We start from the raw sequence: 26,015 nt of genomic DNA on the forward strand, positions 1-26,015 counted from the left end.
GGGAATTGACAAGAACATCGACTTCCAACTCGGGAGCCTCGTGTTCGGAGCAGAGCAGGCGCGGGTGGCTTGCGCCTCTTCTGCTGGGATCCGGCTTCCTGTTGAGGTTCTTTCCCATTGTCCCATCTGCTGCGTGGCTGCAAAGTTTTCCTTTTGTTGACAATATGCTATCTTTGCGTGGTAAACTTTAGGAGTCTCTAAAACTTCTAGCAGAAGCTGTACTTGACCTTGAATTGGGCCTTCTCTGCCTCTTCCTGCCATCTAGGGCCTGACTCTGAGGGCTGCGACTGGAATTAAGTCCTGGGAAAACATAGGCAATAAATGAATTCATTCATTCATTCATTCATTCATTCATTCAGTATCCCCCGGCCTGGACCCCACCCACAGTGGGCACAGGGCCACCAAGGCAGATCTGGAAGAAGCGGCTCCAGGCCTGCGACAGGAGGAGGGGTGGGGTGGACACAGGCCTCTTTTCTTTCCTGCGGCCTCTCCCAGCTGGGTCGCCCAACACTCCTGCAGCCAACGCTCTGCATGAGGTGAACCTTCATCTCACGTTGGGGCAGCTGTGGTCTCGACGCGGTGTGGTCGGTGCTCATTTCTTTTTTTCTCTCTGTGGTCCCGGGAAGGATGCGGCAGAGTAAATAAAGTCCCAGCTTTCTGGCTGAACGGATCCTCAAGAAGGAGCCCCGAGAGATAGTGCCAGGCGCGGAGACTGTGGGAGGAGGGGCGGGGGCCAGGCCTGCGCCGTGGGCCCGGCCTTCCACTGTACGCCCCTGAACTGAGACGTGAGCGCTGGGCACGCCACACGGAGCACCCCAGTTGACCACTGGGCGGCACACGCGTGCGAGAAACCTGGAAAGTCCTGGGAACTGAACCGACTCACAGAAAGCCGATGAGATCGCACCACAGCTGGGATGGAACAGGGCTGACTGTTTGCTAAGGAAAAAATATCAATATTCTCAGTAGTATTTAGGCAAGACCTCAGGTCTCATGAGCTGTTATTCAAATGCCCAGAGCACAAGCCAAAAGAACAGGGCCTGTGAAGAAAGGGGGAAGCAGCAACGCCTCGAGGGGAAAGGTCATCGACAGATGCGGAACTGGACGCAGACGACGCAGGCGTTAGAATTCTCCTGCAAGACTTACAGCAGCTCTTTCAAAAATGCTCCAACAAACCTTTGCAAATACGCTTGAAATGACGGAAAAGATAGGATGTCTAGCAAGGAGATGGAAGATATAAAGAGGAGCAAATGATAATGTCAGAACTGAAAAAAGAAAACATATTTTGTGTTTTCCTGTGTTCACGAGGGATGTGGTCTAAGGGTCACGAGGGATGTGGTCACAAGGGATGTGGGTGCCTGAAACCACCGGTAGCTCCAAACCCTGTGTAGTTCAGGTTTTTCCTGTGCACACAGACCTAGAATGAAGTTAAAATGGTAAATTAGGCACATGCGGGAAGAGATGAATGATGATAACTAATATTAAAATAGAGTATAATAACACACTAATAGAAATTATGCTCATATAAATGTGTTCTCTCTCTCTTTCTCCGTCTCCAGTAATTTTATATTTTCAGCTCGAACCCAGTCATCAGTCTCTGTGACCATCCCTCCCTTGCAGTGACGGGCTCGGTGTCACTAGTTTCGGGGGCCCCTTGCTGAAGTCCTACAGGAGGTTCACTGCTTTCTGGGGCGACACGTTGCTGCCCGTGAAGCAGGTTTTCTGTGCCAGTCGCCTACTCACCAATCAACGTCTTTTCCGTCCTAACTAGCACCTGTCACGCACTGTGTCTGGAACTTCTGCAAGGACCTTTGGGGCTCTACAGCAAAATTAGTGTGAATTTCTTTTTTCTTCTTGAGTCCATGAATAAGAAATTCATTCTTAGCCTATGCAGACCTTAGCAGCCTCAACAGACATATTTTTTCTTTCCTTAATACACAGAGAACTTTCACCTTTTCACCCAAGGAAGCACGTTCTTGGCTTCTCTTCTGCACAGTCCAACCGCCAGCCTCACCATTATTAGGGACAGTAAGACTTGTTTATTTTTCGATTTAGATTCCACATACAAGTGACATCATATGGTGCTTGTCTCTGTTGGGTGTATTTCACCAAGTGGAATATAGGTCTGTTGGTGTTGCAAAGGGTAACATTTCGTTTTTTTTTATTGGGTAAAAACAGTGAAGGGATTAAGAAATACAAATTGGAAGTTGCAAAACAGTCCTGGGGGAGTAAACCCCGGGGAGGGGTGGCGGGAATACAGTCAATAACAGGCCTGGGGCCACCTGGGCGCTAGAATTTACTTTGTAAGTTACGTGGTTTAACTACTATACCGCACACCCGAAACTAATATAAACTACTACTGGATGTCGACTGCGGTTAAAAAATGTAAGGGTTCCCGGGACACAAGCAGCTCAGTTGCTGGTAATGGGTCCGATACCTGCGACACTGTCACTGGGGGGGGGGGGAGCGTGTGCAGTGCGGAACCGCGGACACGGGTGGCGCACATCTGGGTGAGACGGGGCCGATGGCAGGAGATTTCATCATCTGCGCACGCACCACCGGCAATTTAAAGCTTATGAACTGCTTATTTCTGGAATTTTCCATCTCAGACTTTTGGGCTGGGATTGACCCCAGGTTACTGAAACAGTGGAAAGAGAAACCATGGGTAAGGGGGACCCCTGGACCCCTCCCCAAGAAAACCTCTCTGGAATCGTCAGCAGCAGCAGAAAGCAGCTGACAGAGGAAAGGTGTGCTCATCGGATGAGGGACTCGGGGGCTCATTCCTTCTCCTCTGTGCCGGCTGCCTCAGGAGCAGGATGTCCTGACACTTGCAGGGCCTGCAGGGGTCTTCGGACGGTGTGGGGGGCCCGCGGGGGGTGTCCGGACCGTGTGCAGCGTCTACCACCGCAGGACACACCAGGGCACCAGGAGCCGGGGCAGTGGACGGGCAGCACTGTGTGCCCCGAAGGGTGCAGGGCTGACCAGGGGCTCTGTTGAGGGCAGAAGAGAGGGAAGTGGTCCACACTGTAGCCTGCAGCTTCAGCGGCTGGGCCAGCGGGACCAGGGCTGGGCCTTGACCCCTGGCCTCACTCCCGCCTGCGTCCGCACCCTTGAACCCTGCACGCGTGCATTGCCCAAGCAAACCTTTGGTGTGTCTTTGAGGCTCCATGTGTGTCAAGGTCTTATTTTGAGGTGGTAATCTGCTTTTTTTCCGAAATAGGAGTAAGGTCTACAATGGGCGGGACGGGCCTTTTGCTCTTACTGAAAACTGGGGAGGCTAGGTGTCGCCCCCATGGTGTTTTCACCACGGCGCACAGGCTCTGGGGGTTCACGCGGCTCCCAGGTCCCAGCTGGGTCGTGAGCGGCGCCTTTGCAGTGCGGCTTTGTGATTCGGCTGCTCAGTACCCGAATCCTGCTGCCGGCAGGACCCCGAGGCCGAAAACGAGGCCCGGCCACAGGACGGAAGGGAGAACCTCCGCACGCCCCGGCCGCACCACCCCCTTCAGAGCAGCCCGGGAAGAACAAGCGGCCTAAAAATAGCAAAAAAACCAACCAACAACAAAAAACCCCAACCCCTCCGCCCGGGAGGCGGATGGGTCCCAGAGGGGATGGCGGCCAAAGCAAAGAGACCTCCCTTCCGAGCCTGGGGACTGTGCGGCTCCAGACCTCGGACGCTCCGCGCTGGGGCGACAGAGTTGCTGGCCACCGCGGCGTCAGTCTGAGCCCTTTGCTCCCCTCGCGTGCGGCACCAGCTGAGCGTGGAAGATAAGGGCGATTTCCTGGTTCCCCCCCCCAAACCGCCCAGGGCCCCGCCCCCACCGCAGTTTCACTTTTGAGTTTAGGTCCGCGCGGGACTCGGCGCTCGCTGCTCCGGAGACGCCCGCGAAAGCGTGACCGTCTGTGGTGGCCGAGGTAGGGGAGAGGGTCCAGGCCCGGGTGACTGGGGTCTCAGGAGAGGGACGTGATATCGGGGTGTGTGGCCGGGAGTGGGGGGCCCCGGCGGCAGGGAGGGGCATGTTTCTCAGGACGGGGCCACTGGCGCTCGGAAGTGCCAGGCCTGGCCTCGTCGCCCTTCGCGGGGCTGCTTCTGCTTTCTCCAAACTCCACGCTGAACAAACCTCAGAAGATCCAGGGGTGAGGGGAGTGGAGGCCAGGACAGGCGTCCTGGGGTCCCGGAAGGGCAGGTCCTCCTCCGGGGCACAGAGGCCCCGCCATGGGGGTGGGGGAGGGGACCAGCCCGGCCCTGCGGAAAACCACCTGCCGAGGAGGAGAGGTCCTCGGAAGAAATTCTCTGGCTCCCAGAGCCTGGTCCTGCTTAGTGGAGGGAAGTAGCCAGGAACTTCCGTGAGTTCCTGCTTTTACCGCCGCCATTGCCAGTTCAAAGGAAGGTCGCTCTGTAAACCGCTTCCCGCCTCCCCCTCCCCTCCCCCAGGAGCGGGGCTGGGTCCGCAGGCAGCGGCAGCTGTGGGCCCAGGGCCCCTCCTCTCCGTCCCGTGGCCGCCGGGCCCTCATTGGTGGACGTTAGTGCTTCCCCCGCCCCCCTGCGCCTGGGTTCCCCACGGCCTGGAACTTCTCTGGGGAGACAAGTCCTGGCCAGGAGGACGGAGGCCACGGAGCCTGTCGGGTCCTCCAGGACCAGCTCCTCTCTGCCCATCTGCATCCGGTTCTTCCGCTCAGGCCCGGGGAAAACCTCAGAGGACACACTAGTTCTCCCTCGCTTACCTCCACGGCGTCTCGGTTGGGCCTGTGCTGAGACTGTGTTAGCCCGGTGCCTTTATTCTCTATGGGGTGGGAGGGGACGGGGGTCCAGCAGAGTCACCTGTGACTGCCTCAGAGAATCCTTCATTAACCACCCAATTATCTTATGTTGCAAAGAAACAGTTCTGGAACTAATCATTCGGACGTTCCTGGGAGCAGGGAAGAGCTTCACGGGGCCGTACCGTGCCCCCCCCCCCCTTTGCTCTGTGGCTCCCTCAGCACTGGTCCCTACAGAACAACTCAGGATGGGATGTTCTGTGTTGGGGCTCTTGGGAGCCAGCTGTGGCTACTAGCCCACTGCAAGTGAAGCACTGAATTTTAAATTCTGTGTTATCTTAACTCAAGTGGCCACGGTGATCGTCACTACCACCTTCCCCAGCACAGTGACATTTTTTTTGCATCTGCTGAATTCCATCCCATTTCTCCTCTCTAGAGAGGAGACCGCGAGACCCGTGGGGGCCAGTGGCAGCCAGGACGCGGCGCAGAAGCTGGGCCGAAGTGTTTCCTTCCCTGTGGAGAAATCCTGGCTTGGCGTCCCTGGCCCTTCAGGAAGAGCCATGGCCTCAGCCACAAGCAGCAAGAAGATGCGGGAGGAGGCCACCTGCTCCATCTGCCTGAACCTGATGGCCGAGCCCGTGAGCATCAGCTGCGGACACAGCTACTGCCAGGCCTGCATCCTGCGCTTCCTGGACAACCAGCCGCGCCTGCCGCAGGAATCCCCCTGCCCGCAGTGCCGCGCCCCGTTCCAGCGGTTCAGCCTGCGGCCCAACAAGCAGCTGGGCGGCCTCATCGCAGCCCTCCGGGAGATGGACTGCGACATGTCCTGTGAGGAGCATGGCGAGCGGCTGCAGCTGTTCTGTGAGGAGGAGGGTCAGCTCATCTGCTGGCGCTGCGAGCGGGCCCCGCAGCACCAAGGGCACAGCACCGCACTCGTGGAGGATGTGTGCCCCGGCTACAAGGTGGGTGCGGGGTGGCTGCCTGGTTCCCTGAGACCCTGCACCATGCAGCCGGAGCCGAGGCTGTGACCCTGCCCTGCGGCCTCCCTTCGGCGGTCTTCCTGAAAACTGGGTCAGATTAGGGTGAGTCCTCCCTGGATCCAGTCCCGGCCGTCCTTCCCGACCTTCAGCGGCAGGGTGGACTCCCGTCGAGTCTGCTGTGGCTGTGACAATGTGTCCCCATGCCAGGACGCCGGGTGGTTGTTTATCACTCCGCTTGTGTATATAATGCGACACTGCAGGGCTGCGCGGGTGGGTCTCAAAGCACAGGGGACACAGACACTACTTTTTAGGCATCCTCAGTCCAGCAGGGAAGACAAACCTGGCGTCCCCAGGTTTGCGTGCCTGGGGTGTCGGTGGTACCTAGGGAGCCTTCCGGAAGCGCTTGGTGAGGGACACAGACGCTAACGCGTGCGCAAGTGTGGAGGAAAGGTAGGGCGCCCTGGGCGAGGGCACTAGGGGCAGCTGCAGGGCCAGGAGCAGGGCGTGGGGTGAAAGGCAGGGGTCGGCCCAGAGTCCTGTGTCCACGGGGTCTAAGCCTGGCACAGGGTCCTGACCTCTGGCCGCGGAAGGATCAGGCGGACACTGAACAAAGTACCTGCCCCGCACTGACGGATTTTCCCCATAAGGTGGGGGGGGGGGCGGCGGGCAGATTGTAAGCAAGATTCAGGCGGGGCACTTGAAGGAGCTGGGAGTGGTTGGTGGCGGAGGATGACTCCGAGGGAGAGGTTTGCGTGGCTCCTGTTTCTCACCCAGAAGCGCCTGGAGGAGGCTGACCTGGCCCTGGGGACTGAGGCATGGGCACCTGGTTTACTCCCCCTCTGCCCTGCCAGGGCCTGAGGAAAACGACCCCAGGGTGGGATTCCTGGTTTGCTCCCCCACACGGTGGAGGTGGTCTCCTGCAAGGCTCTGGGTTCCTCTTCAGGACACGTGCACCCTGACTGCCCCTTGGCACTCGGCAGGCCTCCCTTAAAGCCTGTGGAGCAGGTACAGACATAACCGGGGATGCTCCCCCTGCAATTCCTTTTCCGCCAAGTGGCAGGAATAGGCCCAGCACAGGGTAACGGCTGGGAGACGCGGAGGTCTCGTTGCTTAGTCTGAAGTCTCTGTTCTGCCACTTCCGGGGTGGGTGACATTGAGTGAGTTATTGAATGCCCCATGCCTCCATCTCCCACCTGTAAAGGGGGGGTAGCAGCCCCTCCCTCCCTAACTCGTATGCCCAGGAGCCGTGACAAGCTTTAAGGGCATGACTACGTGTAAAGCTCTGCATTCGGTGTGGAGCAAGGGCGGCACTGTCCTTGGCTCACCAGCCCAGCGGGCCCAGCACCCAGGTCTGCCGTGCTGACCACAGCCAGCCCTTAGGCTCGGCTCCAAACTGCTCTCCATGAGAACGTGAAGGACTGGTTTGAAAAATAACTCAAAAAGGCTTGGTGTGGATACCATATCATTTTAAATTGGCCTCACAGCACCCTTCTTCAGCAGACATCAGCGCTTCCTCCCCCTGCTGCTGGTTCTTAGGACTTTGCCCCTGCCCTTTCCTTCCTGACTCACCGCAGAACGCACAGGGCGAGCTGGGTGTGCAGCCTTGCCCGGGTTTGCTTCCGCGTGTTATCTGATCAGATAATAGTCTAACATATGGCCCTGTGCGTGATCGTTATCTTGCTCTGTGGGTAGCATTTCCTTGGCAAGAGTAGTTAGTGGTGGACAGAGGTCGGAACAGAGGTTGGGACAGAGGTCTGCAGATGGAGTTGAACTCACAGCTAGACCTTCACCAGTTTCAGCACCTGGGCAAGTTGCTTGTCCTCTTCTGAATCCTCAGTTTCTATGGCACAGAAATTGATGTTGAACATCCCACCAGTTGCTCAGGGCTGTTGAGGGGATAAGTGAGCAACTGACCCCGCAGCCCACGGGGTGCTGCCCGGCAGGGTCAGGGCTCCTAACAGGTTCAGTGTCGCTCTGATCGTTTTGGGGGCCTGGGCTCCTACCCCCCACCAAGCGCCTAATGCAGAGTTGCTGGATGGAATAAACTTTATTTACCCTGTTTTCCCTCCAGGAAAAGCTCCAGAAAGCCGTGACAAAATTGAGGCAACTGGAAGAGGAATGTGCGAACCAGAAGGCATTCCGGGGGAAGCAGATAACCAAGTGGAATGTAAGTATGCGTGTTCTCCGTCTCCTGTCTTGTGGCCTAGCACTAGGCGTGGGGGATGATCGGGCAGCGCGCAGTGGCCGTCTCCATAAACGAGACCAAATGGGGAACCCCACCAAGAAGCTGTGTTTGTTTTTGTGCCCTTGCTTGACGACACCTGTGGGAACTATCTCCTGCCCCTCAGCCTCTCAGCAGTACCTGGCCTGGCTGCCGATCGGGAGAAGCAGAAGCCCTGCTCCTCCTAGTCACCGAGAGCCACTATCCCGCACGGGTTTGTGGTTCTCGGTGCCTCCGAGTAGCTGCCCGGCTTGGGGGCCTCGTGACCCTGTCAGCGCCCTTTCTGGCCTCTAGGAGAAGATAAGTGTGAAGAGACAGAAGATCCAGTCCGACTTCAAGAACCTGCACAGGTTCCTGGAAGAGGAGGAGAAGTTGCACCTGTGGAGACTGGACAGAGAGAAGGAGCAGACTCTGATGAGACTGAGGGACAGCGAGTCCAGACTGGGCCAGAAGAGACGCCAGCTGGAGAGCCACATCCTGGAGCTGGAGGAGAGGTGTCAGGGCTCGGCGCAGAAGCTGCTGCAGGTGCGGCAGGGCCCTCGGAGGGCGGGAAGGTGGGGGGGGCGAGGGCCGCAGGCCGCACCCAGAGGTGGCTCGTGCGTGCGGGGAATCGGAAGTCACGCTTCTCTCGGACGCAGACTGATACCTGCTAGGTGCCTCCACCAGTCTGCAGGAACCCTCGATGTGAACCGGACAACTGCCCCCGCTGGGTGGACGTGGTGGGCTCCTTGGCCGAACAGACTTGGGGGCTGCCTCCCACTACCAGCTGCCCCTGTGCCAGGTGCACAGAGCCCTGTTGACAGTCTCCTGAAAAGCCTGTGCAGGTGACAGGAGGGGAACTAGGCAGGGTCCAGGCACGAGCCGGGCTTTGCCTGAGGGCTCTAGAGCTTGAGCCCAGCCCCCTCCCCCTCGGGAAGGTGGGCCGCACCTGTAGCTGCTCACTCCCAGTTCCCACTGGTAGATCAGGAGGTCACCGTGAGGCTGACAGTGTCACGTGGCTGCTCCACCCCCACGCAATGCCGGTGGCCGTCGCCCCCATTCCCAGTCGCTGTGCATGCCTCTGACGCTCAGCGACAAGCGGTCACACACAGGGAGGGAGGTGGGACCAGTGAAGGCAGGTCCTGCCCGTGGGAGTGTGGGGGGAGCTCCCCACGTACCTCAGCCACAAGGCGACAGACCCCGAACTTGAGGAGTGTCCTGCCGAGCTGACCGCCCCCCGGGGGTCAGGGTGGGGATCGTTTTTGCTGGGGCATCACCCACGTCGGAGGCTGCGGCCACTTCCCGCGGGGGAGTGGGGATTGGGACCAGCCCCGTGGATGTGGGTGTTCCCACACCCACCTCTGCCTTTGTGTCTCTGCAGGACGTGAAGGCCACGCTGAGCAGGTGAGTGTGGAGCGAGCGAAGGGGGAGGAGGGGCTGCGAGGCGGAGGGGCCGCTCTGCTGAGGCCGGGCCTCTGCTCGCCCCAGGAGTCAGGCCGTGCAGCTGGAGGCCCCGGAGGCCCTGTCCTTGGAGGTTCACACCGTGTGCGATGTTCCGAAGCTTTACTTCGACGTGAAGAAGCTACTGAGGACCTGTCAAGGTAGGTGAAGTCGCGGCGCCAAGAGTGCATCGGCTCCTGCGGTCCCCCGCTGCTCTCTGGGACCAGCGTGACCATTTCTGCCTCATGTTTCACAAAACTGAGGCTTGTAGAATGGCCTGTCCGAGCTCACACAGCTGGTCCGAAACAAGGCTCACCCTTGAGCATGGGCTGGTTTCGTTGAAAATAAACTGTTCTTGACAACAAAAAACCGTCTTTTCTTCCCCCCCGGCAGTGAGTGTGGTTCTGGATCCGGATACGGGGCATCGGGAACTGATTGTGTCTGAGGACCAGAGACAAGTGACTCGGGGGTGCCCCCAGGACAACCTGGACGTGTCTCCCAGGAGGTTCGCCGCCTCGCCCTGCATCCTGGGCCGGGAGAGCTTCACCTCAGGGCGGCACTACTTCGAGGTGGACGTGGGAGAAGGGACTGGCTGGGACGTCGGTGTCTGCGCGGAGAGTGTGCAGAGGGGCGTGGTCCTGAAGCAGGAGCCCCAGGCCGGCTTCTGGGCTCTCCGGCTGTGCGCCAAGGACGGCTACGTGGCGCTGACCTGGCCCCGCACGCCCCTGCGCCTCGGGGAGCAACCCCTGGTGGTGGGGGTTCTCCTGGACTGCGAGGCTGGAGTCGTTTCCTTCTACAGCATGACCTCAGGCTCTCACCTCTTCACCTTCCCCAAGGCCACCTTCTCAGCCGCGCTGCGGCCCTACTTCCAGGTCTATCCATACTCTCCCTTGTTCCTGCCACCGCCGGATGCGTGAGGACAGGAGCAGCGTCCGGGGCTGGGCTGGACCAGCCAGAGAAACTCTGTGAATCCGTGAGGCCAGGACCCTGGTCTGTGCCTCACTGCTGTTCCCGGCTGTTGTGGGTCCTCATCAATCTGCATTCGAGTGAAGGGCTGTCAGGACGGAGAATCCCACAGGTGGTCGTCTGAGCCTGACCTGTAGCTGCGCCCGTGGACTCAGAGCCCCGCTAGCCTGAAGTCCGTGGGTGATGCAGAGTTTGGGAGGTCCGAGGGCTCCCATTTTTTTTTCTTCTCACCTGAGGACATGCTCTTTGATTTTTTCTTTTTAAGAGTGAGGGGGAGGGAGGGAGAGAGAAAGAGAATCATCAGTGGGAGAGAGAAGCGTCGATCGGTTGCCTCTTGTACACACCCCAGCCATGAACTGAACCCGCAACCCAGGCATGTGCCGACTAGGGATCGAACCTGTAGTTTATGGGCTTCACTTTCGGTTCACGGGATGACACCGCAGCTGGCTGAGCCGCCCGGCAGGGCCCCCCAGCGTGTTTGATGCGGTTTGGACTCGAGTGGGGATGAGCAGCAGCTGCAGGTGCTCCGCTTGCTGCACGGAAGAGCCGGGAAACCGTGACAGCCATGAGTCCGGTAGCTGCCGAGTTGTTAGTCACTAATCTCAGCCACAGCCCTTGGGGACAGTGTCTTGGGGGACAAGGTGGGTGCAGAGGCCATGAGACTGCTGCGTTCTGCCCAGACTGGCCCGTGGGGGGCTGGAGAAAAGTGGGTTATGATGGGGCCTCCTCCTGCAAATAAAGTGGGTGTTTTCCAGAATGTGCTTGTGCCTGTCCTTGTGAAATGTTTTTCCATCTCAGTAAATAGTTATTGCTGGCATGGTTGCTGGTGGTCTTCGTTATTAAAGGTTCATACCTGAACAAATAGGGCTCAGCTCTACACAGATTTAGTTCGAAAAGCATGTTCCGCGTCCTAAATTATCATCCCTGAGATGATTAATGATGGGACCTGAGCGAAGTCCCATAAAACACAACACTACTGATGTCACAAACTTTCAAGTCGGTTGAAATCTAAATGTTACATATATGTTTTTTAATATTTTTTTTATTTGTCTTTAGAGGAGAAGGGAAGGAGAGAGGGAGAGAAACATCAATGTATGGTTGCCTTTCGTGCGTCCCCTGCTGGGAACTGGCCTGCAGGGAACTGGTCTGCAACCCAGGCGTGTGCCCTGACTGGGAATTGAACCACGATTGTCTGGTTTGCAGGCCCGCGCTCAATCCACTGAGCTACCCCAGCCAGGGCTAAATGTTACATATTTATAGCAAGAGCCAAAACCACACATAGGAGGCCCTTCTGTTTTCTTTGGCTGACAGTAGAGAATGAAAGAATGAAAGCAATTGGCTTGGGGACTTTTTAACATTTAGCCTAACAAATCTAGCCGACATGGTAATCTGCTGGCCCAATACTATTGGGTTGGCCAAAAAGTTGTATGGATTTTTCTGTGAAATAAAAGACACATTGTTCATTTTCATCAATAACTATATTTATTGATTTCAGTATTCTGGCCATCTCCTGTGTGGTAGGATGTTGACTGTTCGCAGTTAACGTCTTGATTTGATCACTGTCAGCTTCAGCTGGTCTGCCCGATGGGGGAGCATCGTCTGGCCAGAAACCTCCGGTGCGGAACTTCACAGACCACCTTTGACACGTTTGATCGGTCGCAGCGCCTTAATCCATACACTGCACACACCTTTTTCTTGTGTTTCAGTCGTGTTTGTAATCTTTCTCGAAATAATAAAACATAACATGCCAAAAGTGTTGCGGATTTTCTTCCATCGTCAATATTAAAATGGCTACTCAAAAATTCACTAATTTTAATACGTTTTTAAAGAATGTTGATGTGACAGCTGTCACAATACAATTTAACAGAATTGTTTCAAATGAAGTTAAAGACAACTGAGTGTTACTAGAGCCATCTTACGGGAGAAAACTTTTCGGACAACCCAAACATTCTATTTAAGTAGAAATATGCTTTAGAAGAAAAGGTGTCTTTCTCAGCTATTTTGTGAGGGAAACATTTTATTTGTACTCAAAATTAGTTTAAAGAAATGGACTCATTTAAACCATATATAGTTGATGGCATATCAATTAGGGAATTCTGATAAAGCCACTACAGTAATCCAATGTAAACATAAATGCCCATAACCTTGGGACATAATTTAAGAAACCAACTCTAAAGGAGCCAACACCTAATTTCAAGAATATGAAAAGTTGTAAAGTTAGGGCAGCCAAAATATTCTGGGATTCCTTCTAACACAAATGAATGACTTTGTAAATTCGGTTGTATGTACCAGTTGAAAGAATCATGAAGTGTAATAAATGATTATTATAAACATACAGTGGTATAGCACATTTGGTTATAAAAATCGAATATGTACTATGACAAATGATGGGAAGTGTACTCACAGATTTATAAAAATTAGAATTTAGCGTAGAAAAGTAAACATTAACGTTTGTTCTGAGTCAAAAACAATTTTTTTTGTGAGTAGATGGAGAGGAAGATGATTAGAGGCCGCTGTCCCGCCTCCGAGGCTGCGGTCGGCGCCAGCAGCCCGCGGGCGCCCTCTGCTGGGCACATCTCGGCCTCACTGGAAAACCCCGTTCCAGAATTCCCTCCCTCCTGTGCTAGGTGAGTCCTTCCCCTGGGGCTTCCATACTTGCCCCTCTCGAAGCCTTGCACCCTGGCACGGTGGTGTCACCCTGTGTATCTTATAGTCTAGAGGCATTTGCCAGCCATCATCTCCAGGAAGGCTCCCTGTAGCCTCTGGTCTCTCTCTGACTTTGACCTTTCGAAAAACTCTGTGTCTACCGCGGCCCAGGCTCTCGGGGCGCTGGGCACAGGTGGGTGGGTTCAAGGGATGGGAGGCAGCTGTGCGGAGGGGCGGGAGCCCGACGTCCTGGATCTGCCCGCGGGTCGGGCTCTGTCCTGTACCTTGAGAGAATGTGTTCCGGCAAGCCGGGAGCCTCCGTCTCTAAGGGAGAGTTTCGCGGCAGGTCGGAAGGAAAGGCCGGACCCCGCGGCCCGGAGGCCGGAACTGCCCGCAGCCCCAGGCCCGCCCTGGGCTCAGGGTGTGGAGCACAAGGCAGTGCGGGCGAGCGGTCATTTAGGAGGAAGGAACCGGGCTGGCTCCTCGGGGAATAAGCGGCCGGCTTCCTGGTTCTCAGGCCGTGAGGAGTGCAGGGAAGAACCCGGGGTACCGCTGAGACCTCCGCGCTCCCTGCCCCGAAGCCGGGAGCGGTCTCTGTGAGGGGGCCCTGGGGGCCGCAGCTTCAGGACTGCGGACCCCTGGACGTCTTCCTTCTGTCTGAACGTTCAAGGCAATTCTATTTCGGAGGTGGCCAAGGCCGTGCCTGGAACCGCACACGCAGAGGCATTGCCATTCATTGGAGGGTCAAGTCGCGTGTCTGGACGACTTCCCACACAGGGACACGGGGAGCCACCCCTAAAACCCAAGCTCCACGACAATTTATTTATTTGTTTGTTTGTTTGTTTGTTTGTTTGTTTTTAGAGAGGGAGAAGGGAGGGAGAGAGGGAAACATTAATGTGTGGTTGCCTCTCACGCGCCCCCTACTGGGGACCTAGTTGGCAACCCAAGCAGGTGCCGTGACTAACAATTAAACCGGCGATCCTTTGCTTTGCAGGCCGGCGCTCAATCCACTGAGCCACACCAGTCAGATCTAGGCTAGTCAAGGGCTCTTTAAGGGCAAAGATGGAGGATTAAAGGTTAGGGGTCATGGGTGAAGCTGATTGGTAAATACTTGTGCTAGGGTTTCCTTAGTCTGATTAATGTAGTTCTTGAAGTCATCTTGTCCAGGACCTCCTAACTTTGGTTGGGTGATCTCGCCAGGCTGAGGACTCAATATCCCACGAACATTCCACAATTGTGCATCAGTGACATTAGAACAAAATGCAGAAACTAAATAATCTTGTAACCATTGTTTGTAACTAAAATGTTTAATATTCAAAATTGTACATATCTAATAAATTACATGTAATGTATAAATGGAAAAGATATCCTAGACCATGAAAATATAGGGGAAAAAAATGCCCAAATTAGAAAACGATCTGCAACACAGGTGATAAATGTAAGGTTAATTTTTCTATTATATACAAATCTATAACGAGACAAGAGGAAGCCAGACGGCTCAATGAATACATGAGCCGAAAATCTAAGTGGGAGTTCCCAGAAGTGCTTATTCGGGTGGATAAACCTAAATAAAGGAAGTGACCATGTGAAACGATTTTACGCCCTTTAGCCTCGCAGAAATGAACGAGACCTCACTTTGACGCTGGAGGGAGGGGAGCTCTTTTCAGGGTCTGCGAGACCACCCGAGACGTCTCGGCGCCGGCAGGCCGTCTGCCGCACCAAGGTCAGCAGCGGGAAATGGAAACGTCCGTGCTCACTGCTCCTCCTCGTGAAGGACATTGTCTAAAAGATGATTTCACTGGAAAAGATTTTCTCAGAGTTCAGTGAAGAAAAAAAAGCAAAATACAGGAAAGTGTATAGTAACATCACAGTTCTGTAAATAAGAACCCCAACTGAAAAACAGAATAATCGTGCACGCGTATGGGCTGGTGTCTGTAAAAGAGTGAATTCAGAGGAGAGCATGAATATACAGTGTGGATAAGGGGGACTGGGGACAGGAAATGCATGTGGCAGAAGTTAGGGTTTGCAGGGAGCCATGCAAAACAATGGAAAAAACCCAAAGATCTGAAAAACAGAGTTATCAGCTATTAAACGATTTGTATGCACATATATAAAAAGTATTAAGACCACTTGAGCTGTATTAAGTAAAAGTGAGTAAACCTGGCTTATCATGTAATTTTTCTTCGACTGTGAAAAAAGACCTCTTTACACTCTGAGTCCCAGAATTAAAATTTCCATGGCTTAAAGGGACAATTCTGTGAAAGCAACCCCAACCATTAATGTAGTGCAGCCCACGCTACCAGGGTGGAAAACAGTGCACGCGATGAAATACGATCAAGTGAAGCAGAGAGTGGGAATTTCAAATATCCAATCAGGGACGTTCTTTTTCTATACACAGAAAAACCGGGTAAAGATTTTGATATTTGGCTCTAAAACTCCATTGCAGCCAAGCACGTTTGTCCTCACTCTGGACGGAAACTAGGGGGCAGCCGGCAGATCCATGCGGGGTAAGGCGCCGAGCCAACGGGCGCACCAGGCACTGTCAGAGCACAGCATGGAGGCGCTGCAGGAGGCCCACAGCCAGACAGCAGCCTGCGCGCCATCCACCCCAGTGACTCGCCGCCACTGCAAAGGGCAGCCGGTCTGGAGGCAGATGTTAAGCCATAGGTTCCAATTTCCCCCAATGCATTTCTAGGTTTCGTGACTGCTTCAGGGAATCCTGCAGGCGCGAGGGGGGGGGGGGGGGGCGGCGGCGGAGGGCAGCACTCACAGCTTGCCCTGAAGGTAGTTCCCACCAGTGACTAGTTTGGAGTGTGGGACTTCATGTCACCTGGGGGCTTCAAAACCAAACTTGGGGTTCTCAGTGAGAATTTTGATTCTCTGTGGCTCTGATGCAGAGAAGACTGGGCATTTTCGAGGGGGCTGAGAAATGTCAGTGAGCCAGACGCATTTGTACTTAATAGCTCTTTTTGCAGAGACATGTTGGTGGCTCTTAAAAGAGCCGTTGGGTTCTGGGAACAAGATTCCAACCGGAACTCCTACTTTTTCTTGGGTGCAGCCTTCTTGGGCTTGGCAGCAGCCTTTGGCTTGGTCACCTTAGCTTTGGGCGCTTTGGGTTTCACAGTCTTGGCTTTGGCTGGGCTTTTGGCTACTTTCTTGGGCTTCACGGCCTTGGGCTTCTTGGGACTCTTGGAGGCTTTCTTGGTCACTGGTGGCTTTTTGACCTTCTTTGGAGTTTTGACAACTTTTTTAACAGCAGCACCAGTAGTCTTCTTGGGTTTCTTAGAAGCGCTGCCTGCTGCCTTGGGTTTCGCCACCCCCTTGGCAGCGCTGGGCTTGGACTCGCCGGAGGCCGCCTTCTTGTTGAGCTTGAAGGAGCCCGAGGCGCCGGTGCCCTTGGTCTGCACCAAGGTGCCTTTGCTCACCAGGCTCTTGAGGCCCAGCTTGATGCGGCTGTTGTTCTTCTCCACGTCGTAGCCCGCGGCCGCCAGCGCCTTCTTGAGCGCGGCCAGCGACACGCCGCTGCGCTCTTTGGAAGAGGAGACAGCCTGGACCAGCAGCTCGGAAACGGAGGGCCCCGCGGGCTTCTTCTTGGCGGCCGCTGCGGCCTTCGCCGGCTTTCTCGCCTTCTTGCCAGCCGCAGGTTTCTCCGGGGCAGTGGAGACCAGCGGAGCAGGAGCGGGTGGCGCGGTCTCAGACATGGTGGAAACAAAGTAGGAGTATGTCAACTGTAGGAACCTCACAGACAGAAAGACGCCGCGGTTTCGGGCGCCTGGTATTTATAAGGCAGGGCCGCGCTGTGATTGGTGCGTGTCGCGGCCGCGCCCCCTGTCGCTGCTGTCGCGCTCTGCTCCTCCGCGGCTCCAAAAGCCACCCGCGCCCCCTGGCCTCGGGTTCCCCATTACTATCGCGCGCCCAGGCTCCAGGACAATACCCTGTCACCCCCGAGAGACAAAAAAAAGACGGGGGAAGGTCGGACTCTGCCGCCCGTCAACATCGTGGTGCGCTACTCTCCCCTCCTTTTTTTCCACAGGCTCTTTTCATGGGTTGGGGGGTCCGTTTGTAAATGAGACAGTCATCTGAGCCCAAGGAGTTTCACCTGAAACTTCACCTACAGGAAGCGTTGTTAGGGACATATCTCTCTAACCGGCAGAAAAACGCAAGGGACCGTTTTTGAATGGCTGGGGAGGGAGAAGACAGCGGGGTGTAGGCCCGCTAGTCAGCAACGCCGAACAGTCATGACCGGTGTGCACCTGGACAAAGAATCGTAGACAACACCAGAGCAATTAACACTCATTCTGGGCATGTAGACAACCTAAGGTGCAAAGTTTCTGTAATTCCGATTTATTTCTGCAGCCCAATGCACTTCGAGAATGTCGTACGTCTCAATCCTTACAACATATGCCAAACAGACCCTAACGTGTAGGATCAGTGTTCCTTGTCAGCATGTCCACTCGAAAGATTGACGGAGCTGAAACCCCAGTATCCGAGGCATTGGCACAGCCCCGGGCGATTACACGGATCCCCTAAGGGCACACTGTGCGAGGGTTTTCAGAGGGAGGGCGCACATCCAGGGATGATATTTAGGGCAGACTTCCTTACCTTGTTTGTGACTACCAAAATGCTTAATTTCACTAATAATGTTGACAAGTAAGCTGCCCCCCAGCGGCGAGAGAACAGGGCAGTGACGTCTTGTTCCCGCACTCGGCCGTGGTTCTCAAACAAGTCCGCTAGCCTGCTAGCTGGTTGCCCTGGTTTCTATAGCAACAACAAAGCCCATTACCAGAGGGAGGGCGCTAATGTCACGATCCCAAACACTTCGCCTCCATCTTCTCTACCTCTCTTCCAACCTTTCATTCTCCGGAGATTTTATGTTTTTAAAATGTATCACAAAATTCCCGAGTCAGAATTTGGAAGAGGAAAATTGGAACCACGTGTCTTAGTTTGAAGGACAAAAAACTGTAATAACAGGTTTAAATCTTCCTCCAAGACTGGATGGTCCCCTATGGGAATACTGTTTCAAAGATGGAGATAAATCTTTGAGGTAATTGGTAAGTCATCTAAACAAATGCGGCTTTTAAAGCAAAAACACTGGATTGAGACTTCTTGTCAGCATAATGGTTTCTGCGTCTTGTAAACTACAATTCTGCAAACGCGCTAGGTCTGCTTTCTTAATAGCAGCTCTGCCTAATGGACTCGGCCAATCAAGTTGCAAAATAGGATCCACTTCATCCTAGTATAAAGGAACCACATTCACATCCGTCAAGCTAGAAAACTTTTAAAAATAACTATGGTGTCTTGGAGATGTGACGTTGTCCTCCCCAGGATCTGGCATCCATTTTTTGGGCTAGTAGCTGTGTATTTAGCCTTGGGGCGGGATAGCATTACAGTCTCAGCCTTTCTGCACCTGGCAAAATGTACTCCAGGGTTTAGGAAACATGAGTTTCAGGAAACTCAGTGTAGGATTCAGACCATAAGCATTTCACAAAAACGTGCCTCATTACAGGGGCGGGTTCTGTGACAAGCTGCTGTGATTTACTTGAGATTACGTGTGGTTGTTTTCAAAGAAGTCCCTCAGTCAACCTGGGGAGGGGGGAGGGTCCAACCTTTTGGTGTCTTTGGGCCACACTGGAAGAAGAATTGTCCTGGGCATGTAGCCCAGTGATTACACAGGGCATGTAATCACAAGAAAAGTCTCATAATGTTTTAAGTAAATTTACGATTCTGTGTTGGGCTATGCAGCTTGTGGGCTGCAGGTTGGACATGCCCTTGGAAAGGAGATCTGGTTACTCTAAAGGTTATAGAAATTTGTCAGGAGATCTCGGATTCTGTAGCAGGTGGCTTGTGGAGTATGTAATCCATGGCTGGGGTGCATATTCTGTCCATAAACCACCCCTAAGAACTAAAATATACGGCATTGAAAAGCTACAGTTCCGTTGAGGCTAATGTTTTTACTTGCATTAAAATATAATGTTCAAAGCATTGCATTAAGAATATAAAAATAACACGGGGCGAGAAAGAATAAAAATTAAAAACTGGAAGAGCCCAGGAAAGACCGTAGTAGTCAGTGAAACTGCACGGTTGTTGGGAACCTTAAAGATACACCAATCAGAGCATGAAATGTAATAGCTAAACATTTTTCTCAACCAATCACTACACCCTGCATCCTATAAATACTAGCAGACCTGCTTAGCGATGTATTTCCTTATTCTTCAGTCCCTGTCTCATAGATTTCATTATGGCTCGGACTAAGCAAACGGCGCGCAAGTCCACGGGCGGGAAAGCCCCACGCAAACAGCTGGCCACCAAGGCGGCCCGCAAGAGCGCGCCGGCCACCGGCGGCGTCAAGAAGCCGCACCGCTACCGGCCCGGAACCGTGGCCCTGCGCGAGATCCGCCGCTACCAGAAGTCCACCGAGCTGCTGATCCGCAAGCTGCCCTTCCAGCGCCTGGTGCGCGAGATCGCGCAGGACTTCAAGACCGACCTGCGCTTCCAAAGCTCGGCCGTCATGGCGCTGCAGGAGGCGTGCGAGGCCTACCTGGTGGGCCTGTTCGAGGACACCAACCTGTGTGCCATCCACGCCAAGCGCGTCACCATCATGCCCAAGGACATCCAGCTCGCGCGCCGCATCCGCGGGGAGCGGGCCTGAGCTTGAAGGACATTTATTTCTCCTAAAGGCTCTTTTCAGAGCCACCCACGTTTTCTAAACAAAGGGCTGCAAAGACTGAGTTCACCCACAGGCTCAATATAACTAGGCATGTACTAGGCAGTAAAGCATAACCAGGCCCCACCTGATCGTGTAATGAATCGTATAAGTGCTACCTGCTTATTCGAACAAGCTGCCTTTTAAGTCTTCAGTAGGACTTTAGTCAATACAGAGCAAGTGAAAGTTGGAAACACGTGAAAGAATTGGCATTACGGGAGTTAATGATGCCTCCTAAGTAAAACATTAAAACAAGGTTTCTCATTTACTACAAACTACTCGAATTTGATTTCTTATCTTTTGCCGGATTTACGACTACCCGAACTTGCCGTGAAATCCTTTTGCCTTTTTGTATTTTTCCTGCTTGCAATATTTTTTGCAATCCAGTTGACTCAGCCTAGTCAAAGGAACAAAAGCTACGCAGTGCGTGTTCAAGTGAGCTCTGGCGCCCACCCCCGCCCCGCCGCCAGTGCCGGGGCTCGGGGGCGGGATTAAGGGAGGTGACTGTTGACGTCACATCTCCCGCCAGAGCGCTTTCCAATCTCTAGGGCTGCTGGGAGAGTGGGTGTTTAAGGGGTGGGGAAGGTAGCTATATAAGAACCGGCTCTCTCCTTCCTTGTCAGTTGCTTTTGGTTCTCTACTTACAAAGCAATGTCTGGACGTGGCAAAGGCGGGAAGGGTCTGGGCAAAGGCGGCGCCAAGCGCCACCGCAAGGTGCTGCGCGACAACATCCAGGGCATCACCAAACCCGCCATCCGCCGCCTGGCCCGCCGCGGCGGCGTCAAGCGCATCTCCGGCCTCATCTACGAGGAGACCCGCGGGGTGCTCAAGGTCTTCCTGGAGAACGTGATCCGGGACGCGGTCACCTACACGGAGCACGCCAAGCGCAAGACGGTCACGGCCATGGACGTGGTCTACGCGCTCAAGCGCCAGGGCCGCACCCTCTACGGCTTCGGCGGCTAAGTCACTGAAGTCACATAACCTCGTGTCCACCAAAGGCCCTTTTCAGGGCCGCCCACACTCTCCTGGGAAGAGCTGTACGCACCGTTCTTGTTCTGGCAATTCTGCAAGCGTTATCTTATGTTTGGTGTCAAGCGAGATCTTAATCTTTAGCTGTAGATGCAAGCCAGATGGTGGCTTCACCACAGGCCTCAGCCTGTGTGTGCGCAGGGGCCCGTGAGCGTGAGGACCTTGGCTCCTTGAGAAGGAGCTGGTGGTGCTTGCGGGGGTGGCTACCTGCAGGAAGCAAACTAGAGGGGTCCTCACCAGTTCCAAACCCTTACCTGAAAGACAAAACCCAGGAGTACCTATTTCTGGGAGTCTCCCTGTCCTCTCTTCCCTTCAGGGACTCTTCTGCTGTTTGTCCACTGTGAAAGGATCCACCACAGGCCGTGGTGAAGGAAGCAGTTTCCAGTGAGTTGGGACCTTGAAAGTGCCAGTGGGTTCGGTAAATACACGAATTACCAGTGCGAGGGTGGAGCTAGACGCTCCAAGGAAGCCAGATCGATCAAAATTCTACATTTCCAGCAAAACTGTGAGTATTCTCAATATATTTGCCTTGGGAACGTCCCAAAAGAACAGACTTTGGGTTCACCTGACCCCCTCCCCCAGGCTTCAGGCCGATTGTCCTCGCTTCCCTTCTAACCAGACTGGCTTGGGTTTAAATGTAACTAATCTGGGCCTTATGTCCATTCTCAGGCCGGGCCCCTCCTTAAACCTGACACTAGCAGTTTCTAGATGACATGGACTTAAGCCAGCGATTTTCAACCTGTGTCACAAGAATTTTTAAGGGGCCAGAGGCTCCCGCGGCCCCGGACGCGTGCTGTGCGCGGGCCTGTGAGATGCTCGTGTCAGCAGCCGAAGCGGCTGCGGCGATGGCGGCGGCAGCGAGGCCGAGGGAGGCAGCTGCTCGCGGGGCCAGTGCCTAGACAGGACCCTGGAGGGGCAGCGCCGCTGCTACAAGATCTTGGTGGTGGGACGCGGGGAGTGCGGCAAGACGGCGCTGCTGTAGGTGTTCCCCAGGGACCTGAGAACCACACTGCGAGCTTTTCTTGCGGTGGACAAGCGCAGCATTGAGCTCAACTTGTGGGACAGTTCAGGTTCTTCTCACAGTGACAGCTCCTGCCCCTGGCCTAGCCTGATTCAGACGCGGTGCTCATCTGCTTCACCGTGAGCCGACGGGAAACACTGGATAGTGTCCTCATGGAATGGCAAGGGGTGACCCAGGAGTTTTGCCCCAATGCCAAGGTTGTGCTGGCTACAACTGGAACATGTGGACCGACCTGGCCACACTGAAGCACCTGTCCACACAGCGGCTTATTCCTGTTACACAAGAGCAGGGCACTGTGCTAGCCGAGGCGATGGGACCTGGCCTGCGGTGGAGTGCTCCTCCCGGTCCTCTGAGCACAGGGTCAAGGATGCCTTCTTCATGGCCACAGTGATCTCCCTTGGCAGTGGCTATAGGGAGGGGATTGTAGGGGTCTAATCAACTGTTGGGATGGCCAGATCCGAGAAATGGGAATGAAGGCAAGATACCCAAGGACTGAGCCCAGAGTTGCAACCTCGTGTGAGGAGGCCGGGAGTGGTAGAGTGTCAGCAGCCGGTGAAGGGCACAATGGTTCTCCTGGCTGCACCCTGGCTTCCCTGACCCCCTGACTCTGGCTAGGACCGAAGGGCAGGCTGAGAGCGATTCTAGGCAAGGGCCTGGAGGCAAAGGGCACCATCATTTCCACATCCGCCCAGTCTGTGAAGGGTGCCCTCCACAAAGCCTGGTCCTGAGAAAGTGTCTGGACTTCCCTGGGAAAGTGTCGCTTCCTTCCCTGGGAAAGTGTCTGTTCCATGACCTCTCCTCTCACTTCTGCGCCTGTTCTCACATCCTAACCTCCAAGCACCATGCACTACGTTAAAAAGCAGGTTGAGAAGCCCTTCCCGTCCGTCATGGACCCACCAGCCCTAGCTAACCCTAACTCCCAACAGTCCCCCAATAAAGCCCATGGCCATTGAGAAAAAAATATACATGATGTATGAGTAGTCAGGGGCACTGACCTCTTTTCCCTTTGTTTTTTTAAAAAGCCAACACAATAGCTATCCAGTGTAAATGTATCAAAATTATACCTTTTGGTCCGGCTGGCAATATATATATATATATGCAAAATATTGGTATTTTTTCCGCAAAATATTGGTAATTTGTTTATGTGCATCATGAGATGAAAAAGGTTGAAAATTGCTGGCCTAGACTATTCAGCGTTAAAAATTGGGTCTCTAACTTCCTGAAATCTGAGACCCTCGCTGTGTGTGCAGGAGATTCTTCTGTGGCCACTGGCTCTCAGTGCTGCTGTGAACCCTAAACTTGTTTCTCCTTTTTATCACAGTCCATTGAAACACACAATATAGATCTCCTCAGCCCGATAAAGCAGACAACAGTAACAATCTACATTTTTAAGAAAGTTCCTTATCATACTCCCCCCTCCCCCCTTTTTGAATGGAAGTATTTCGCCCCTATCTGAATGCAGTCAATTGGTTCAGAATGGGAAAAACTCAAGTTTGACTTCAGAGAGTTGCGTGGCTGTACAGGTATCAGAATTAATACTGCCTTTCTTTTCCTTTATCTACTGTTCATATTTAACTACAGAATTGACCTACATACACGAAAGTGTCTTGGCTAATTTGTTAACAGCTCTTCCCGAGAGGAAGTGGGTGGCCCTGAAAAGGGCCTTTGGAGGAAAACTTAGGGTTGCAGAAACGTTGACTAAGCCACTGAAGCCGTAGAGGGTGCGGCCCTGGCGCTCGAGCATGTAGACCACGTCCATGGCCGTGACCGTCTTGCGCTTGGCGTGCTCTGTGTAGGTGACCGCGTCCCGGATCACGTTCTCCAGGAAGACCTTGAGCACCCCGCGGGTCTCCTCGTAGATGAGGCCTGAGATGCGCTTGACTCCGCCGCGGCGGGCCAGGCGGCGGATGGCGGGTTTGGTGATGCCCTGGATGTTGTCCTGCAGCACCTTGCGGTGGCACTTGGCACCCCCTTTGCCCAGACCCTTCCCGCCCTTGCCTCGACCAGACATGGTGAACAACTAACTGCACACTGTGATGTTTGTCCTCAAACTGGTTGCTGCAGATTCTTAAGTAATAACTGGGCTGACCTGGTTTTAAAAAGACCAGGAGAGATGGAAAACGACCCTTAGCCCCCGCCCCCTCAGGTAAAGTCTCAGTAAACAGGGAGTAGGGAGATTCTTCTGGTATTTAGAAAATGAGAAATTCAAAACAAGAGAACACAAGTGTACACAGAAGACATCACCTCATTTGTGTGTGTTGTGTGTGTTTAAGATTTATTCACCCCATGGATTTTCTTGGGTCATTTCCATACTGAGATTGCAACAAACCCAAAACCCAAGAAGCATATGGGAGAAAAAGAGTTGCCAAGCAACCCAACCAAGCTCTGGGGTTGGAATCATTGAGCTGCTCCTCTCAAGCTGTTTTTGGGCTTGTTTCTAAACTGAGTTGAGTGGCCTTACCCAGTAAAAGAATAAATATTAGGTAATAATTTTTATTGTAAGCTAAAAGTCAGGCTTACACAGAAAATTTCTTTCACCTGGATTTCTCTTTTAAAAAGAAATATGTATAAGAGGACTAAAAGACATAGAAGGATTTCATAGCATTCCAATAGAACACCAACATGCACAGTGCGCTTTGAATAAATTGATCATGTACATTTAAATAACGGATTACAGAGGAAAAGAATGTAAAGCCCAGAGGCTAATGCCCTTTCTTGCCCACTGTGGGACCAAGGAACCTCTCCCATGTGTGCAAAAGTATAAGGAACTTTCTTAAAAATGTAGATTGTTACAGTTGTCTGCATTATACCTAAGTTGCCTTATGTATACCTTCTTACCTGTTAGGTGTTTCTGAATGTGAATTCTGGGTGTGTCCTGTAGCTGAAGATTTATTCCAGCAAGAAGTCTACAATTTTTGAGTAAACTTCAGGGACCGGCTGGTGCTGTTTTGTCAGGGCATTGACTTTAAAGTGCAGAGCTATTTACTAGAGACTTGTTTATCAATTGAGCGATAGGTAAATCGCCAATAGGAGCCCCCATTTTTGTGTGCAACAATATTAAATAGAAAATTCATGTATTCTGAGGGCGTTACAGAAATTGCATTTGGAGGAAAGTGGGAAGCTGCCAACTAGCTGAAGATTTTAAGGATTACTGTTTCAGGAATACAAGATCCGTGTACCACTATAGTAAAATTTTTTCCAAAGATGGGGCAGACATCTTGAGGAGGTTGCTAAAACAAGCTCCGCATCCTTAAGATATATAGCTATCACGCAATACATTATTTTGTGCAGCTACTCATTGTGAAAGAGGTAGCTTCACAGAATAAGTTGTGGTTGTCGGACGAGGAACATTGTACCTCAAAGAAAAAGGTGAAATGAAGTTGAGTATTTAGAAGGTGGCAAAGGAAATTGTATGCAGGTTCCAGAAGTACTTGCAAACCTATGCTGTATTCTTTTAGAGGAGTTAACACTCTCACGCTTACAGATCTTCAAGTTGTTTTGGGAGCAGATACCAGACAACCACTCCAGTGCAGGCCTCCCACTACTGTACCCCCGACCCCCTTTTTGGGGGGGACAGAATTTCTTTGCTAACAGCTCTTCAAACTGGAACTGTAGGTGGCTCTGAAAAGAGCCTTTGGGTTCAAGGTCACCACACGCTGAGGACAGCTTATGCCCGCTCCCCACGGATGCGGCGCGCAAGCTGGATGTCTTTGGGCATGATGGTGACGCGCTTGGCGTGGATGGCGCACAGGTTGGTGTCCTCGAACAGGCCCACCAGGTAGGCCTCGCACGCCTCCTGCAGCGCCATGACGGCCGAGCTCTGGAAGCGCAGGTCGGTCTTGAAGTCCTGCGCGATCTCGCGCACCAGGCGCTGGAAGGGCAGCTTGCGGATCAGCAGCTCGGTGGACTTCTGGTAACGGCGGATCTCGCGCAGGGCCACCGTGCCCGGGCGGTAGCGGTGCGGCTTCTTGACGCCGCCAGTGGCCGGCGCGCTCTTGCGGGCCGCCTTGGTGGCCAGCTGTTTGCGAGGGGCCTTCCCGCCCGTGGACTTGCGCGCCGTCTGCTTAGTACGAGCCATAACTACACACCAAGAGCGCTCAACTGCAAAAACAGCACGAGCAAACCCCTGCGCCCGATATATATAAGGCGCGGCCAGCGCTGATTGGACCACACATCTGCCCATCAAGCTTCGCAGTGAAGTTATTGGAGGCGGCCGCCATTTTCTCGTACAGGGGAACCTCCCGGGCGTTGACACCGGAAACTAACTTCTCCCGCCCC

At 53.6% G+C, this 26,015-nt stretch overlaps 6 protein-coding genes and 1 pseudogene across 7 annotated transcripts in view; 4 read left to right on the forward strand and 3 right to left on the reverse strand.

The window, feature by feature from the left end:
• TRIM38 (tripartite motif containing 38) overlaps positions 1–11,099 on the forward strand; it is a 30,508-nt gene extending 19,409 nt beyond the window's left edge. The window contains exons 1-7 of one of the 2 annotated variants that reach the window (XM_037153006.2): positions 3,804–3,909; positions 5,189–5,714; positions 7,804–7,899; positions 8,248–8,478; positions 9,314–9,336; positions 9,421–9,533; positions 9,766–11,099. In XM_037153006.2, coding sequence (XP_037008901.2) covers positions 5,313–5,714; positions 7,804–7,899; positions 8,248–8,478; positions 9,314–9,336; positions 9,421–9,533; positions 9,766–10,289 — 1,389 coding nt within the window. In that variant the 5' untranslated portion in view covers positions 3,804–3,909; positions 5,189–5,312 and the 3' untranslated portion in view covers positions 10,290–11,099. Of the gene's footprint in view, positions 1–3,803; positions 3,910–5,188; positions 5,715–7,803; positions 7,900–8,247; positions 8,479–9,313; positions 9,337–9,420; positions 9,534–9,765 lie in introns of those variants that run through there. The other variant, XM_037153007.2, reaches the window with a different exon arrangement.
• A 4,640-nt stretch (positions 11,100–15,739) lies between these two features.
• Positions 15,740–16,720, reverse strand: H1-1 (H1.1 linker histone, cluster member). The gene has a single exon (XM_037153064.2). It carries the CDS (start codon positions 16,683–16,685, stop codon positions 16,023–16,025), a length of 663 nt encoding a protein of 220 aa, XP_037008959.2. The 5' UTR covers positions 16,686–16,720; the 3' UTR covers positions 15,740–16,022.
• A 2,483-nt stretch (positions 16,721–19,203) lies between these two features.
• Positions 19,204–19,900, forward strand: LOC119054987 (histone H3.1). Its single transcript, XM_037153074.2, has one exon. The coding sequence runs from the start codon at positions 19,223–19,225 to the stop codon at positions 19,631–19,633; it is 411 nt and encodes a 136-aa protein (XP_037008969.2). The 5' UTR covers positions 19,204–19,222; the 3' UTR covers positions 19,634–19,900.
• A 427-nt stretch (positions 19,901–20,327) lies between these two features.
• On the forward strand, positions 20,328–20,745 carry LOC119054937 (histone H4). Its single transcript, XM_037152992.2, has one exon. It carries the CDS (start codon positions 20,339–20,341, stop codon positions 20,648–20,650), a length of 312 nt encoding a protein of 103 aa, XP_037008887.1. The 5' UTR covers positions 20,328–20,338; the 3' UTR covers positions 20,651–20,745.
• Positions 20,746–20,817: 72 nt separating this feature from the next.
• Positions 20,818–22,257, forward strand: LOC119054943 (rho-related GTP-binding protein RhoN-like; annotated as a pseudogene).
• Positions 22,258–23,325: 1,068 nt separating this feature from the next.
• Positions 23,326–23,748, reverse strand: LOC119054942 (histone H4-like). The gene has a single exon (XM_037152996.2). The coding sequence runs from the start codon at positions 23,746–23,748 to the stop codon at positions 23,326–23,328; it is 423 nt and encodes a 140-aa protein (XP_037008891.2).
• A 612-nt stretch (positions 23,749–24,360) lies between these two features.
• LOC119054921 (histone H3.1) lies at positions 24,361–25,963 on the reverse strand. The gene has a single exon (XM_037152976.2). The coding sequence runs from the start codon at positions 25,918–25,920 to the stop codon at positions 25,405–25,407; it is 516 nt and encodes a 171-aa protein (XP_037008871.2). The 5' UTR covers positions 25,921–25,963; the 3' UTR covers positions 24,361–25,404.
• Positions 25,964–26,015: the final 52 nt, after the last annotated feature.

The sequence above is a fragment of the Artibeus jamaicensis genome, unplaced genomic scaffold, assembly GCF_021234435.1.
Source record: "Artibeus jamaicensis isolate MK-2021 breed Jamaican fruit bat unplaced genomic scaffold, CSHL_Jam_final scaffold_1689, whole genome shotgun sequence".
NCBI lineage: Eukaryota > Metazoa > Chordata > Mammalia > Chiroptera > Phyllostomidae > Artibeus > Artibeus jamaicensis.